General features: G+C 39.1%; 2 protein-coding genes across 3 annotated transcripts in view; one reads left to right on the top strand and one right to left on the bottom strand.

Moving 5' to 3' along the window:
• Positions 1 to 9,734, bottom strand: part of LOC100709410 (beta-galactosidase-1-like protein 2) — a 25,161-nt gene extending 15,427 nt beyond the window's left edge. Inside the window, exons 1-7 of one of the 2 annotated variants that reach the window (XM_005474608.3) lie at positions 9,284 to 9,734; positions 6,717 to 6,902; positions 6,515 to 6,583; positions 6,077 to 6,172; positions 2,172 to 2,280; positions 1,529 to 1,621; positions 1,237 to 1,318 (exon numbers count right to left, since the gene is read on the bottom strand). In XM_005474608.3, coding sequence (XP_005474665.1) covers positions 1,237 to 1,318; positions 1,529 to 1,621; positions 2,172 to 2,280; positions 6,077 to 6,172; positions 6,515 to 6,583; positions 6,717 to 6,902; positions 9,284 to 9,384 — 736 coding nt within the window. In that variant the 5' untranslated portion in view covers positions 9,385 to 9,734. Of the gene's footprint in view, positions 1 to 1,236; positions 1,319 to 1,528; positions 1,622 to 2,171; positions 2,281 to 6,076; positions 6,173 to 6,514; positions 6,584 to 6,716; positions 6,916 to 9,283 lie in introns of both variants that reach the window. The other variant, XM_005474609.2, reaches the window with a different exon arrangement.
• On the top strand, positions 6,909 to 17,674 carry glb1l2 (galactosidase beta 1 like 2). The gene is made up of 20 exons (XM_003441675.5): positions 6,909 to 9,239; positions 11,088 to 11,213; positions 11,437 to 11,622; positions 11,805 to 11,873; positions 12,103 to 12,198; positions 12,294 to 12,402; positions 12,488 to 12,580; positions 12,675 to 12,756; positions 12,888 to 12,952; positions 13,141 to 13,225; positions 13,452 to 13,589; positions 13,888 to 13,968; positions 14,075 to 14,181; positions 14,658 to 14,804; positions 14,897 to 14,968; positions 15,308 to 15,386; positions 16,327 to 16,414; positions 16,605 to 16,719; positions 16,851 to 16,967; positions 17,066 to 17,674. The coding sequence occupies exons 3-20, from the start codon at positions 11,459 to 11,461 to the stop codon at positions 17,174 to 17,176; spliced, it is 1,818 nt and encodes a 605-aa protein (XP_003441723.1). The 5' UTR covers positions 6,909 to 9,239; positions 11,088 to 11,213; positions 11,437 to 11,458; the 3' UTR covers positions 17,177 to 17,674.

Raw genomic sequence — 17,674 nt, 5'->3', positions numbered from 1 at the left:
AGCGAATTATCTACAGCTGGAGATAATCTTTAATCGAGTGTAGCTCCAGCGGTAGAGCACATCATCCACTAATTAGAAGGTTAGTGGTTCGATCCCTGGCTGCTCCAGTTTGCATGTCAAAGTATTCTTGGATAGAAAGTTAGACAGAAAGCACTTGGGTGTAGCAGGGGAAGTAAGGGTTTGTATGAATAGGTAAAAGAGGTACGTTGCATAAAGTTCCCTGAGTGCTTGAGTAGAGTAGAAAACTGCTATATAAGAACCTGTCCATTTAGCAGATTAACAGTATCTTTTTGAAATCTCATTTCAAAGCTCATAATCTGCGAGATGCAGCTGACCTTTCAGGGGATCAATCTACTGTTCACCAAAACCTGATCAGAAATGGTCTCAGTGGAAGGGTGACTGTCAAGAAACCACTTGCAAGGAAGAGAAACAGGGAGAAAAGGCTGAGCTCTGCCATATTACACGACAACAATTACCCTATCAGTCATGGACCAACCTCCCAAAAGCCGCAAGCTCAACATTATCGAAGCAGCGTGAGATCATCTTGACAGAGAACAGAACAAAAGGCAGCCAAAATTCAAAGAAGAGCTTTGAATGTCCTTCAAGAAATCTGGAGAATTATTCCTGAAGACTACTTCAAAAAAGCTTGTCTACTGGAGTCTATGAGAGTCTGTGTTGAAAAAAAGAGGGTGGCCACAAACTCAAACTCTGTGTTAGCCTTTATTTTGCATTTCCACTAATGCTTGCACATAGCTTAATAAACTGTTTTTCCCATTTTCCTAACAAAATAGAAAGAAATGAGAGGTAGCTTGAGACTTTTGCACAGTACTTTTTGAAAAATTATTAGAGATACATTTAAATATTTTAAGTGATTCTCAGAAGAAGGTTGAATATAACATACCCTGGTGGGTGCTGCTTTCTAATTATATGAATACTACACATGGGAATATATCAGTAATACCAAGTATCAATCAAAATGCTTTAGCACTGCAGTAAAAACCAACAGCAAATAATGGTTACTAATTAATGTGAATTCAAAAACAGCTTTCTGGTATAACGCAAGGATTTGGTTCTGCATTGTAGTTGTGCAACACTGGCCTGCACTTATTTCAGACTTTTTTGCCATTGTGCATAAAAACGAGACAAGCCAGCCAACATGCTGTAGAATGTGTGTGTGATTGATTGGCCATTTGTGCATACAGCAGCTTGTTTGTCTGCCAGCCAATCTGACAATACCTCCTTTCACTCCTCCAAGCTTCAGCCCGTCCTTGTTGTCTGAGGTCAGCAGCAGCTCTGTGATACCCCTTGACAATAGCGCCTGTAAAGATCGGGGGTGGGGGTATTATAGAGGAAACTAAACAAAACCGAAATTATATTTTTGAATACATACATATATATGTATATATATATATATATATACATATATATTCGTAAGACAGAAAAAGGGAAAGCAAATGAGTTAAGGGGAGAGCAAAGTAAATAAGTGCAAACCTATTTATTGATAGTTCTTTATTAACTACCTCCTTACCTCCTTGATGAAGGGCATGTAATTTTCATCTGTAGCATAGGAGCCGTATTCATTCTCCACTTGAACTGCTATAATCGGGCCACCCTTGGAGTACTGTGCAGCAATTAGCCATATATTAGGACATACAGTATGACTTGACACAAGTTCTTTCTCGTTCCTATCCTCAGCATAGTTAAAATGGAAAAAACATTGAGATATGAAAGCTTTAGTGTTCAGTGATGCATGGAGCTGATAAAAAAATAAGGCTGTGAAGACAAGATAAGCAACTCAAGTGTGTCTGGTAACCACTGTAAGCATTGCTAAAACTGTTTACCACGTTCTTAATGGCACCCGGGCCCTGTACGGCATTTCAGGACGTTGTAATGAAAATATTGATGTAGCGATTGAGGTTATAAAAGTGTTATCATCTTAAAATTGTTGTATCACATTGGAGTCATGATTGCTTTTTAAACGGCGTGCTTACTGAATTTAAAAGAAAATCTATTAAATTTGTATGTGACATCTGTTTGTTATTCCTCTTACACAGTAGTACTTTGCTGTAAGTCATTTTTCTCACCCCCCCTCACAACTGGCATGTTAATAAGCATGTTTCACTTACAGAGGTCAGGACCTCTACATTTTCAGTAAACTCATAGAAAACTACCTGATGTGGGACGGCTTTCTTTATGACCTCATCAAAAAAGGAGTTGACTGCATAAGTGAATCCAGAGTAGGTTGTTCGCAGTTTCATCTGGGGATCCCGTAGCAGCCAGCTGTAAAGAAATCACAGCACAAAGCGTTGTGATGGGATTTCACTTTAAGATTTTGAAGACAGCTGCACCAAGCTGACCTAAGAATGGCTACCGTCAAGCAGAGGAAGTCATGCTTTAGTGCATTTCTCTTTCCCTCTCGCTCAGATTTGACAATTATCAAATAATTACCTCGACCTCACATTCCCAAAAGGAAAATACTGCTCTAAAAATACTACCTTATTCCTGCCAGCAATTATCTGATTATGTGTCTGAATCTATCGTGATTACAGAAGTAAATCAATTCATCTTTTCAGGGAGATGTGCCTGTCAGATTTAATTATGGCTGTCTCCAATATATCTCTAAAAGTCTGCTGGTAATCCTCAGTGACTTTCATTCGAGTAACAGCAGTGGCAAACTTACATGACGTACTGCATATTGCTGTTTATTCTTAATATGCCTGACTCTATGTGAGGCCCTGTTGTACTGCAGGTGCAAACCTGTAAGGTGGGTAGGGATGGGTATCGAGAACCGGTTCCCACTGTTTCAACTCCTTGGAATTGTTTGCCATTTTTGCAAACGATTACCTTATCGATTCCAGTCGCCCTGAAAGACGTCACCACGTTGCGGAGCGTCATGTACCTGGCAGGGCGCCTAAGAGGCTCAAACGCTCAAAAGTTTGGTTATACTTTACGTGAACGGATGACAACGGGGCAACTTGCAATACTTGCAAAGTAGATATTTCATTTAAAGGAGGAAACACTACGAATATGCAAAAGCATTTGCTCACAAAACACCCGATAACCTTAAATGAATGTCGTGTTTTTAATTCCGTTCCGGACTCATGAATCTCAACCCAGCAGCAGCGGTAACGTTTGCATGTGTGCTCCCGTTAATGCAGCAGGTAAATAATCAACTAACAGTGCATATTATGTTAGCGCGATCTGCCTTAGTACAAAACCTGCCATTACTGTGCGCTGCATTTAGGTGACCATGATGAGAGAGACAGAGTCTGGCTGGCTCAGATGCTGGCAGTTCTCGCTGCAGTCTACCGTTAGCGTCTCCTTTCAGGCCAGGATAGACGAATGTCACCGAGCGGTGACTAAGTTTGTGGTCAAAGGCTTGCACCCGTTTGCCACAGCAGATGCCCCCGATTTTCGGTAAGTGAATGTGTTTAATTGTAGGCAGGGACATTACTGGATATTCTTGTGTAATTGCTACAGAATAATTTATGTTATACTTTGTTATTGCTACAGAAGAATATTTATTTTATTGTTTTACATTTACAATTTTTTTTCCTGGGGACCCTGTGACACCCCATTGAAGAGCCGTAGGCTGTGGATCTCTTAAGATCTCACTGTTGGGTTTGTAAGGCCATGTTACTCCTAAATTTCTATCTTCTTCACACTTCAGACTGTGTGGCCACCCACGGCTCCAACACCATTGTGAAGTTTGCTGACGACACAGTGGTGTTGGGTGCCATCTCCAACAACGATGAGGCGGCCTACATGGACGAAGTGAAGAATCTGGCATCATGGTGCCAGGACAACCACCTCCAGCTGAACGTCGGCAAGACCAAGGAGCTGGTGGTGGACTTCAGAAGGAGTCAGCACAGAGACTACAAGCCCATTATCATTAATGGAGCTCCAGTGGAGAGGGTGCAGTCCTTTAAGTATCTTAGTGTCCACATCTCCTCAGACCTGACATGGGCTGCCCACATTCAGGTCCAGACCAAAAAGGCTAGGCAGCGCCTGTATCACCTACGACAACTGAGGAAGTTCAGGGTCTCTCCAAAGATCCTCAGGATCTTCTATACAGGAGCTGTGGAGAGCATCCTCACACAGAACATGACAGCGTGGTTTGGGAACAGCTGTGTGAAGGACCAAAAAGCTCTCCAGAGAGTGATCCGTACAGCAGAACGCTGCTGCAGGATTGCTCTCCCCCCGCTTCAGGACACCTACACCAGGAGATGCCGGACTAGAGCAACGCAGATACTGAAGGACCCGTCCCATCCTGGCAACAAACTGTTCCAACTTCTACAATCTGGTAGAAGTTTCCGCATCATCCAGGCAAGGACAGAGAGACTCAAGAGGAGCTTCTATCCTCAAGCCATCCGGGCCCTAAACCAAACCCCCTTTTTTTTCCACATGTCGAGGAGCGTGTCAGGATACATTTCACTGTGTGTTATACTTGTATAACTATGCATGTGACAAATAAAGAACCTTGAACCTTGAACCTTCAAAGAGAAGATATAAAACAAAGTTCTAAGCTAATCAACCTTAGTGTTCTCCTTTTTTAAAAAGAATCGATAAGAGAATCGATAAAGAATCGAATCGTTAAACAGAATCGAAAATGGAATCGGAATCGTGAAAATCTTATCAATACCCATCCCTAAAGGTGGGTCTTACAAACAAACAAAACAAAGTAGAAAATAAACAAAAACATTTCTTTCCAGAAGAAACCAAGCAATTTTTGTCAACCACGCACACTTAAAAAAAACACGTGACTTAATGATGAGGCACTAAACAAATTTTGCCCTCTGCAAAGGGACCACTTGATAATAGAAGTTATAAAGTAATGTGCAAGAGTTTGTTTTCTTTATATTTTGTTAGGAAAATGAAAAATGGCTGCAGCACTTCATTTAAACATCTACAAACATAAAATGAAAGTCTTCAGGAGTAGTTCTTCATGCTTCTTGAAGGACATCCAAAACTCTTATTAAGATGTTCTAGATGTTCTTCTGTTCTCTGTTAAGATATTGAGGTCTGGGCTATAGGGAAGGCCAATCCATGATGGCTAGCGACTATGTGTTTGTTCATCAAGGTATGTTTTTACTGGATTAACAGTGTGTTTGTGATCATTTTCATGCTGAAAAATGAAGCCGTGGGCAATCAGATACTGTTCAGATGGTGTTGCACAGTGAATGAAAATCTGACAGTACTTTTCTCCGAGCATAATTCCATGAATTTGTGTCAAGATCTCCAACAACACTACTGGAAGAATGCAGCTCTACACCATGACAGAGCCGCCACTGTGTTTTGCAGATGACTGCTGACACTCACTGTTGTACCTCTCTCCCAACCTCCTTCATACATATTGATAACATTTTAACCAAAAATGTCATACTTGCATTCATCACTCTAATTAAGCATGTCTCGTTTTTTTAGCATGTCTCGTTTTTTTCTCCATATTTCCCTTACTTACGAATGGCTTCTTGTCAGCAACTGTTCCACTAAGACCATTTCTGATGAGGCTAATAGTTCTTTGAAATCACCTCTAAATCAACTCACAATGAAATACTATTCCATGTCTGTGAAACTGAGCGGTTTATGACAGGCTGCTGGTAACAAAGTGCCTTAAAATACAATTTAAAATTCTTTGGTTCTTTGGTAAATTCTTTGTTATGTGTAAACACAACACCAGTCCATCAACTGAGCATTTTTACACTTGAATCACTGAATTGTATCATTTGAACAAGCAAAAAAACAAAACAAAAAAACATTCCACTGAAACGGGTCAGGTAAAAGAACTGCACTGAAAATTAGTGAATCTCAATCTAAAAAAAAAAAAAATCTCAAAGCTCTTCAGAAAGCCTGGAGAACTATTGTTTAAGATCATTTTAAATATTACAAAAAAGTCTGCTTCCTTGGAGGCAAAATATAAAGAAATGATTTTGCACAGTACTGTAATCAAGTTAAACTGCTTAGCAATCTACTAGCTGTTTTACACAACAGATTCCAGAGTAACTAATGCTTTAAGGCACTTACAAAACATGTATAAATATACAGTAACACTTGATTGCATATCTAAAATCTTTACCTGGGTAGTCCCCCTAAGTCCCACTCAGCACAGATGTAAGGCCCTGGTCGCAGAATCACCCAGAGGCCCAAGCTGGCTGCAAGACGTAGGTAGGCTCTAGGGAACGGATGTAAAATGAGCTGTCAGTGGGAGCCATTTATTACGAATAAAAGTCAATAAAGTATTTAAATGAATAATATATTTTCTCACTGTAAAATATTTTCCTTAACCTTCATCGTGTACTTTGAAAACAAAAAACACACTTAATGACATTAGAATTAATAACTCAATCAATCACTGACAGACAAAGTTCACTAATTGATTTAAAACATTTCTTATAACCTCAGTTATATCAAATCACTCAAGGCTGGCAAACTCAAGCCTTTAGTAATATAACAGTGCCATCTGCAGGTGATCTTCTGAATTCTCTGAAAGCCTTCCCTTGCCTTAAGTCCTTACTCTAAATCTAGCTGATCGTCAAACTTGAACACCCCACGCTCCGGCTCGTGCAGGTTCCAGGGAACATACCTGAAAAAAGAAATTAAACGTTTTTAAATGCATATGTGTGCATTATGTTTTTCAGCTGCAAACTCCTGATAGAAGTATGGGCAATGACTTTTTCGCCAATGTGTTCAGACAGTCTTGAGTTGTAGTAGCTTACGTAGTGAGAGTATTAAGGCCACAGGCCTTCATCTTCAGCAGCCGGTCCTCCCAGTAAGCTCTTGGGACACGAAAGTAATGAATGGAGCCTCCTAGGATGAGGAAAGGTTTTCTCTCCAGAGTGAACTGAGAAGAGTTGGCTCTCAGGCCCTCCACGCGGTTCATTCTTCTTGTTTCAGGGTGGTTCCTAAGAGACAAAACTTTGAAAGTGCGAAAGAATTCGCTGAACAAGAAAAGGAAATCTGCTGTTGCAAGTGTGCGGAAATCTCCTTTACTGAAGCGCAGAGGTAATAGGTAGCTTGTATATCTTATCATGGTGAGCATAAAAGGAAAGCCACACCTCTGAGGGTCAATGGTTAGTGTAAGCACTATATTGAGATACTGAGATTGTGTCTTTTGTCAGCTTGCAATAAAATGTTTACTACCAGATTCACGAACCAGATCTCTCGTGTTTTACTGCATCACCCTTGTTTTTACACTATTTAAAACCTATATTAATTTAAAAAACAGTACAATGGCAACATTGTTGCATCAGTGTTACATCATCATAATTTCTTTTAGTAATTTAGTAAATGTCTGCAAACATTTAGTTTTTGCTTTAGTTTTGAAGGTCTTGGTTACTATATAACTTCAGCTGCTTCAGAGCTAATTTGTCATACTTTTAAATTCATTATAATTTAAATGTGTTTACTGGATGGTGGGTATTTCACTGCAGAATCATGCTGCTGTAATATGTCCAAAATGTCATATACAAAATTATACAAAATTCCTCCATCTGAACAAAAGTAAAACAGAAATGATTTTACTTGGGCAACCCAAACGCGTTAGATGGGTAAGACAGCACCACTGGTGTCTTAGCCTCTTCCTGTCATCTGGTTGCAATGAACCACTGTGTGACTGTGCATTAACATTAACATTAGCTGATTAGCTGTTTTGTTAAGACATGCTTCGTTCAATCAAGTGAAGGCCTACCTCGCGCCACCTGACTTTGATGGGGTAATTTACCAGTTTATTATCTCTTGTCTCGATTATTGTAACTCTTTATATGTTGGCTCTAATCTTATTCCGTCATCTGCAAGTTGTTCAAAATGCAATCAAAATGTAATGTGATGACATTAAACCTGTACTGGTGTCCTTTACACTGGCATGCAGTCGCTTTCAGGATCCAGTTTAAAATTTTTTACTTGTTTTTAAGAGTCTCAGTGGTTTGATGCCTCTTTACTTAACGTAACTTTTAAAACCCTACCAGAGCACTGAGGTCTAGAACCATCTGCTCTAGGACATTTCTAGATCCAGGCTTAAAAGCAGAGACTATAGAAATAAACTTTGACTTGACTTGACAAGATGTGGCATTGTCCTCATGAGGGCTTTCCCAAACAAATATGTTGATTTGAACGACATAATCACTTTACATGCTTACTGGTCCCTTTGCAAGTGTGCAGGTTACCTATGGTTTGTGTAACACTATGAAAGCTGGTTTTTAAACCGGTTTCAAACAAGTTGGACAGTGCCTCTTCCTTTTTTTATTGCAGAGGAAAGTGTCTATGTTATCTAAAAAGAATTCAAACTTAGAGTCAGCACATGTTTTCACCTCAGTCCATCTGAATTGAGCTCTGGCCCAGAGGACATCTCAAAATTTCTGGAGTTTCTTGTTCATGTTTGTCTTCCATTTGCGCATGCAATGATAAACAGTGTTTCTCTGTTTCTAAGTTAAGGTTTTTTTATGCACCGTTGCCTGAATGCCCAGAGATCACTTCCATTCAGCGCTGGTTATCTGCATTTCCTCTTAGATGTAGCCATTTCTCCTTATACTGTTTAATCTTTTAGTGATGTGCCGATGATGAAATCCACACATTCTTGTATTGGAAATCTAGACAGGCAAATGCTATTCTTCAGCTATTAAACTATTTTCTCTCACAATCTTTCAGAGAGTGGTGAACTTAGCCTCTCTGTGATCTTATCTTCACTCTTTATATCTACTATTTCTACTGGCCTGTTGCATTGTTATCTAAGCAGTGGTTACATGCCTAATTTACATTTTATATAGCATCCCAACCTTACTGAAAAAAAGGGCTGTTTATATTTCAGCTGAATAACATCACACAAGTTTTACCTTATCCGATTGGCAGAAGAGGTCTTCTGCTGAAAAACGAAGATCAGTTTTTTCACATAGGCTACAGTCTAAGAATAATAATTTTAATGTAGATCTCCAACGTTTTTGTTTGTTTGTTTTTTTAATTCTCCAGGACTAGGCTTGAGTATAAAATGTGTGTGGGAAAAGTGGGCCAGTGAAAGTCAAGTAGCTTGTTACTTAGAGTCCAACAGGTGAGCCAGATACGCGTTCACAGGTGCCCTGGTCAGCCTCTGTGTAACTGAGCTGAATCTGCAGCTCGCAATACGGACCAGTACCTCCAAGCTCGAGGATGGATTCGTGGAGCTTAACAATCATAAACTGTAAACATTTCATGTGTCAGTGGGCGTGGTGATCTTCGAGAAGTCTTCATGCACATAACTCTTAGTGAAAGTTAGTGGCCGGTAAAAACGGTGCTGTTTCAGTGTTTGTCTTACCTTGTAAAGCGATACATAATTATTCCCGCGGCAGCGACGCAAAGTAGAAGAAAATATCGTTGCTTCAAGGATAGACGAAGACCAAACACTGAGCTTTCCATTGGTATCAACAATACATTAATGACAGCACGCTGAACTTTGTGTTAACGCCTTTTAAAAGCCATATTTCCACAGTTTAGTCTTCCGAGTCTTCTCCTTCCAGCATGGAGCCTGACAGACGAGTCTATGAACTAAGGATATTGCTAGCTTAACGCAGTTTCGTGAAACCTGTGAAGAATTCCATGATAACGCCAGCATTCGTACTTCCGGAATTAATTATTAAAAAATAATGAATTCGCTATGAGTAATTCAAGTATTTTTCTGATCGTGCTACAAAATAAAGCTTCTTATACCCATGAGAAGCGAGCGTCCGAGTCCGAAAAGTCCAATGAAACGCGACTATTACAGTACATACTTAGGGACCGTCAAAAAGTTCACCTGCTTATTGAAAACGGCGAGCACTCTTAAGTTCTTTTAAATAAATTATTGAATGACAGATGTTTTTTTCTTAAAAAAAAAATGGGATCTACAGACAGATCTTCCTCTTTTTAGTGGCTGACTTTGTCTTGCGTGTTATTTAAATGAATAAATAAATACAAATCCATGTCATTGGCAGGAAAGCAATCAATCCAGAATGCTGTTTAATGAGGTGTAATAAATATGTGTAAACCTGATAAAACAGGCAAATAAGGAGGAAAGGGATTGTTCCCAAATTTTAACATTTTTTTCTTTATCACTTTGTTTGGTGAAGATACATTTGAAGCCATAGAAATTACAACAGCGGCTAACTTTATTGACGTACACCATGTACGAGATCATTTTCTGAATAAACACAATGCTATAAAATTACTTTACTTTAACAAAAATAAAAAAACAAAACATAATTTTTGCTTTTTAGAATATACATACCTGCTACCAGCTGTTAGCGTTACAGTTTTTTCAGGTGCCGATCCGGGCTGCTACAGATCCAAGAGTCTTTCCAGCTGGTTTCTTGTAATGGCCTAGGTGCTCAGGGTCGAGGGAACAGCCACCTGTCCCCCTTTGGCCTCTTTCACAGTTTGGAAGGCCTGATTCCACCTTGTGTGCACTGCAATGTGGCCTCACCATAGCTGCCCTTGCAGAAGCACACAAAAACACTTCTCCTGTCCATATGGTTAGAGAGGTACTTCCACTCTTTAAGGATGTGTGATGGTGGTGGCGGGTGTGATCAGATGCCTAGAAAATACTTCAAAATATGTCAATCAGCCAATAAACCCCTACTCGTTGGTTCCTGTTTGTGTGCTTATAAAAAGTTAAATAATTGTGAACATCCCCTAACCTCATAATGCAAATTTTCATTCACATGGAACTTTTTGTTTACTTTGTCACGCACACGGTTGATGAACCAGAAGTCTCAACAAAGGTGCCCCACTCCCTTCCCTGGTCATACTTTAAGTTATGTTTGTAACCGCAATTACACTGAACAGTTGAACTGATTGAACAGTTAGTTGTTCAATAAAGTTGAACCATTAGCATTTCCTGTCAAGTACACTTTGTTAATGTGACGTTGTTCTGTTTGCCCTCTAAACCGAGAAAGAAAACATGTAAAAACTGAGCAAAGAAGTATGAAGTGACCAACATTACTGTGTACAGTGTAATTTCTGTTTTCTGTAAGGCAGTGCTTCACTGACAAAGACTGAGTGGTAGAGAGAGAGAGAGTGAGAGCGAAAGAGAGAGAACTATTATATTTTTGTTCTAAAACAACAATAGTTTCCCTTATCCACAGTGTTTGAGGCCTCCCAGCACCATCCACCCCCCTCCACAAATGCGCTCTGGTAAACTCAGCTTCAAGCCACAGCACTGACAGTGTTTTTGATGTAGCTGGCAGTTTCGACTTTCATGTTAAGTCTTGGTAAGGCTTTCCATTTATTCTACCTAAAATTTATGCATTATCTGTGCAGTCTGCAGGTACTACAATGTCTTAAATGCATCATTTGTTACTGTAATGTCATACTGAAATGTTTCAAATGCTTTGACACAGCTTAAAATACCATAATCCAGCATGCAATACCTGCTTAAAAAAATGAACTTTTTCTGTTAGACTATATGGTGGTGATTTTTTTTCTTTCCCGCAGACATCACCTTGATGTGAGAAGAATGAGTCGTTTAGAGGGTCTGAAGGCCGACTCGTCTCAGTTTACTCTAGAGGGAAAGCCTTTCCGCATCCTGGGAGGCTCTGTTCATTACTTCCGTGTCCCCAGAGCCTACTGGGAGGACAGGCTGCTGAAGATGAAGGCCTGTGGTCTCAATACACTCACAACGTACGTTCCCAGTGCACATTCTGTACGCCTTAAATTACAAGTATCTGTTCTTTAGGTGAAGTAAGCCAAATAGAAACCAGCTTAGGGTCTATGTGGAAGGCCTGTTAAACATTTCTCCTCCTTATACACTATACTATTGCTGATGATACAAAGAATATATTCTTTGCTGCTTTATTTTTCAGATATGTGCCATGGAACCTCCATGAGCCTGAGAGGGGAACATTTAATTTTCAGGATCAGCTGGACCTTAAGTAAGTTTCCCACCTAAATGTCTTACTTTAGTAGGACTATGCCTGTCTGTCTGTCTGTCTGTCTGTCTATCTATCTATCTATCTATCTATCTATCTATCTATCTATCTATCTATCTATCTATCTATCTATCTATCTATCTATCTATCTATCTATCTATCTATCAATAAATGAAAGACATACAAAGTATTTATTTCTGAAAAGAGCATGAAGCATCTGTGCCTGTCTCAGGGCCTATGTCAGTTTAGCAGCACAGCTGGGTCTCTGGGTTATCCTGCGTCCAGGACCTTACATCTGCGCTGAATGGGACTTGGGCGGCTTGCCTAGGTAATATCATCTTCCCATCAATTTGAAGCTGTTCCATAAATAAGCAGTATACCACAACATTTCTTCTCTCTTGTTCCTCTTTTTTTTTTCCCTAGCTGGTTGCTACAAGATGAAGAGATGCAGTTGAGGACAACTTATCCTGGATTCGTAAATGCTGTCAACTTGTACTTTGACAAGCTCATCTCAGTTATCAAGCCTCTGATGGTAATTCCAGGTGGCTGTTTTCTCACTACATTTTAAGCCAAAAGAATAACTAGAGTTTTCTCTGTTTTGTTTTTGTGTTTTTTAGTTTGAAGGAGGAGGCCCGATCATTGCAGTCCAGGTTGAGAACGAATACGGCTCATTTGCAAAAGATGACAAATATATGCCATTTATAAAGAATGTGAGTGTATTATTGCCAGTTGTAATCATTAAAATGGTTTGTGACATTGCAGCATGATGGATTCCTGCACCCTTCATTGTCTTTTTTGCTGTAGTGTCTCCAGTCCAGAGGGATCAAAGAGCTTCTGATGACTTCAGACAACTGGGAGGGCTTAAGATGTGGAGGGGTGGAAGGAGGTAATAACACTGATATAAACCTTGAGAAAGATACAAACAATCGCTGTCTGTGTCTTTTGTTTGCTTTTTACTTTATGAGTTTGTCCTTGCTATTGGATCGTGTTTGAGAATGTGACATGTGCTTATTTCAGCTCTAAAAACAGTAAACCTTCAGAGACTCTCATTTGGAGCCATCCAACATTTGGCTGACATACAGGTAAGTGATGGTAACGGATGATCTGTGATTGTCATGACAGGCTGACATTTCCATCTGAAAGACATTTAAGTCAACTGAGAAATACTTCTTTTGGGATTTTTATTACGAATTGATGGTAATTTTTTATTCAGCCAGTGACAGTAAAGAGCGAAATAGAGCCTACTTAATACACGTGTTCTGTTGTGTAGCCCCAGAAACCTCTCATGGTGATGGAGTACTGGTCTGGATGGTTTGACGTCTGGGGAGAACATCATCATGTGTTCTACGCCGAGGGTTTGGAAATGTTTCTTAAGACAAAATTTCTCAAGTCATACAATTTTTCCAAGCATATGTTCATTTTATGACAAGATTCAAAGTGACCAGTGTTTATTCATTTGAAATGTTTAGGCACAATGTAAATAAGCACTTTAAAAATCCCTATATTGCTGCTTGTTGGTCTGTGTGTGTTATGTTGTCACATACTGCTACAGTGGAAAATCTGTGCTGCCCTGTATGACAGACATGCTGGCTGTGGTGTCAGAGATCTTGGATCGAGGCGTTTCCATTAATCTGTACATGTTTCATGGCGGAACCACCTTTGGCTTCATGAACGGCGCAATGGACTTTGGCACCTACAAATCTCAGGTCACCAGTTACGGTAGGGTGGGTTAACCTTCGACCCCAGAGCTCAGAGATCAAAGCACAAAAAAGCGTTTTACATGTTTGAGGAACATCTTTTCCAGCAACGATACATTACACCAGTCCTTGCAGCCCTTCACTGGCTACCTGTTAGTTTTAGAATTGAGTTCAAGATTTTTATTGCTGATTTTTAAAGCCCTACATGACCTGGTCCCTTAATTTATATTGTATTTATTTTTCACTTTTCACTTTTCATATTTTTCACTTTTCAAACATTTACTTTTACAAAGTCAGTGGTTTCAATGGTTTCTTGGCAGATTATGATGCTCCCCTATCTGAAGCTGGGGACTGCACTCCAAAATATCACCACCTGAGGAATTTATTCAGCCAGTACCACTGTAAGCTCTTCTTAAGGATCCATACTCATTTTAATTTATGAAAAACAATGTAAATCTACTAAAATGTCTAACTCAGGCATGACTGAATGTTTTTGCGAACTCACAGCTGAGCATCTTCCTGGAGTGCCCTCTTCTCCCGAGAGGAAAGCTTACGGCCCTGCTCTTATCCAGCAACACCTGTCACTGTGGGACGTCTTGCAATTCAGCGACAAGGTGAGCTGCAGATGGCAAGCGCCTATCTGGTATGAGAGTTCATAGTATAACCGACAAAACTAGATCAGAAGAGATAAATATGGGGTCCCTAGTGGAAGGAGAGCAAACATGGTACAACGAGTATCAAACAGACATGACGCTGCTGTTATCAGCATGTGTGTCTTTGTGCAGCGATCTGGCAACCCGCTGCTTATATGCTTAAGACAGATGTCTCACAACTGGCGGTTAGGTTTGACCATACTTCTCCTTTAGCTGTGTTTCTTCCCCTTTCTGAATGTGATTCACGTAGTCTTTGATGAGCACTTGTGAAAGCTTACATTAAGAAACTGTAATTTTCCAAGCCCCAACACTACTCCTGTTTTTTCCCCATGTGGTGTGACGCAGCAAGAGATCTGATCAAATTGCATTATGTGTCAAATTCTTAAATTTCTCTTAATGTTTTACTATTTACTTGATTTTACCTCCTATTTATCCAGCCGCACAGGTCAGACAGGCCAGTGAACATGGAGAATCTCCCTGTGAACAATAACAACGGTCAGTCATATGGTTATACACTGTATGAAACCACTATCACTGGTGGAGGAGCCCTAAACTCCAGGAACAACATTAGAGACAGAGCGCTGGTAAGAGCATACTCGTGATAAAATGACCACAGATCCAAAATACAGCATAATTATACACTATCCTGCTTGTGTGACTTTTCAATCTTTTCCAGGTTTTTGTGAACAGGGAGTGTGTTGGTTGTTTGGACTACAAGACTCATGAGGTTGCAATCCCTGATGGGAAGGTGCTGATCATTTTTTCTTTGTCTACTCCAAACTTTATAAAGTGATACTTAAATTAAGGATTAGGGTTAATATGCTTAATCATCCCATTTTACCCCCAGATTTGTCTTTGGAATGAAGTTATTTTGCAGACGGTTTTGGTCACTCATACACAACAGTACAAAACACAATAGTGCCATTAGTTAATTGTGCCGTAAACTCTCTTTGCGCACTATGGTTTACTCCCACAGTCCATAGACATGTGTTAGGACTTGGAATATTCATAGAATCAAAGAAAATTGTACATAGTCACCTTTTATTTATACTCAATATTTAAAGCACTAATTTTTTCTATATCAAAGGGGGAGAGGACATTAAGCTTCCTTGTGGAGAACTGTGGAAGAGTGAATTATGGGAAAGCTCTGGATGAACAGCGCAAAGGTATTCCACATGTTGCCGTGTGTTTTTTACATAGCTACTGTATATCAAAGTGACTGTTTCAGTCTTTTGACAAAATGTCATTCAGAACTTTTTCACAATTTAAAGTCAGCAAATTTTCATAATGATAATAATACTTCTGCTGTCAGATTGCCATAGCTGTATGGACTTTCAGGCCAGGGCACATATTTTTTTAGTCTTAAAAGATGTTCTATGCTTACTGCTTTATTTTTATTTATTTATTTGCCTTTTTTTGTATGAAGAAAAAGTTAATAAAATCCAGAGTAAGTATCTGGTTAGACACCACAATTTTTTTAGGCCTGAGTGCAATAACGTAAGTTTTATCTGAATTTAGAAACCGGAAATTTGAGGTTGTTAAGATATTCCTGCAGTTTAACTAACTGGTGTGTGTCACCAGACTTCATTGGTAGATAGAGCTGGGTATCATCTGCACAGCAATGAAAATGCATGATATGTAGATGAATGATACTGCCTAAGGGAAGCAGTGCTAGTAAAATAAAAGTATTCATTTCCTAATGAGGTTGGAAGGACACATGTTTTTTTTTCCTGCATGCACTATTAAACCTGTCAGTTGCAATCAAGACTATAGTTAATATATATGTATATATATATATATATAAAAGATATGAAAGAAACAGTAACACAAAAAATCACTGCTCAGTCATTTAAAGTAACGTAAAAAGGACATAACTGTATCTAAGGAATATTCAGTTTATTTGAGGTTTCTGGATATGGATATCCATATCCAGAAAAATGTCTAAAATAGTTTTTCAGAATTTTGAGAACACCGGGGCAAAGATTTGAAAGAAAGAAATGTTTTATGCTTTTTTATTTATTCAAAGCCATGGAAAAGATAACTTAACATGCACAGCACACAGAGTGTCTGCATTACATCTTTTTTTGCTCTTATAATGTATTACAGGTATTGTGGGAGACATTGTGTTGAACAACACCCCACTGAGAGGATTTTCCATCTCCTGCTTAGATATGAAGCCCAGCTTTATAAAAAGGTCTGTTATCTGGATAAAAACGTCTTTCTTGCCAAAATTGTACAGTGTTTAGAATGGCAGGTTTCCAAGTGTACGTGGACCTTTTCATTGTCTATGTTAAAGGGAAGATTCAATCAAAAATTGCTCAAGTCTCCTTGTATATATTCTGTGTACTTTGATAACAGTATGTCTTTTGTGGCTCTTGTTTTAGATTAACAAATTCAGGCCAATGGAAAACTGACTTCAAGTCACATTGTGTCCCCGGGTTTTTCCAGGCCAGGCTCTGTGTCGATGGCCCTCCCAAAGACACCTTTGTCAGCCTTCGTGTGAGTATAACAGTTTGTGTGGAAAACATTAACTAACCAGCAAGCAAGCTAGAGGTTGTTTTTTTTTTTAAACAATACATGCTGTGTAGCCAGTTTCTGTTTATTCATAATGATAGTGTATTTATCCACAGAGTTGGGGTAAAGGCGTTATATTTGTCAATGGGCAGAACCTTGGACGTTATTGGTTTATTGGCCCCCAGCATTTCCTTTATCTCCCAGCACCTTGGCTTAGAAGTGGAGAGAATGAGGTACCTGTGTAATATCAAAAGATGGAACATGAATTATAAGTGTAACTTGTAACTAAAAAACCTAGTTGATTTGTGTTTATTTTTCTGCTCTCTTTCAGATTATTGTCTTTGAGGAACAACGGGTGCATGATAAACTACTGTTTGCTGAAAATCCTGATTATGGAAAGGCTATTGATGTGTACAAACTTCCTTTCTGCACACTGCTGTGAACATGCTGTAAAACAACAAACTAACTTCAACACATACACACAGACAAAGACAACCATGCTCTTTCATTAAAAGATTGATAGATTTATTATATTAATACTGTCTAGCCTATAAAGTCTATTGTAAATATTTTCATTCAAATTGTAAAATCTTACATTGCTAGTTGTTTTGTTTCCTTTACTATGCAATCTGCAATCGTCTTATGATTTAACATGCACTTTGCTCTCACTACAAATAATGCAATTTGAACCCATTTTACACATCTTGAACCTTTGACTGTGTAAAGTCCCTGATTTGACCAGATCAGGAGTGTCAAACTTATTTCATGTTGTGGCTCATGCAGCACACTTGAATCTTAAATGGGCTGGATTAGTGAAAATCCCCTTTCTGTTGTTGTATAGAAGTTTACTACACATTTAAAATCCATGAGAAGTGCAATTTCACATTGTAGTCGATGAAAGAAATATGTCAACACAAATAAATAAATGGGTAAAATTATA

This window comes from Oreochromis niloticus, linkage group LG14 (assembly GCF_001858045.2).
Source record: "Oreochromis niloticus isolate F11D_XX linkage group LG14, O_niloticus_UMD_NMBU, whole genome shotgun sequence".
Taxonomy (NCBI): domain Eukaryota; kingdom Metazoa; phylum Chordata; class Actinopteri; order Cichliformes; family Cichlidae; genus Oreochromis; species Oreochromis niloticus.
The sequence above is the reverse complement of the archived record's forward strand: the minus strand, read 5'-3'. Positions and strand labels throughout refer to the sequence as shown.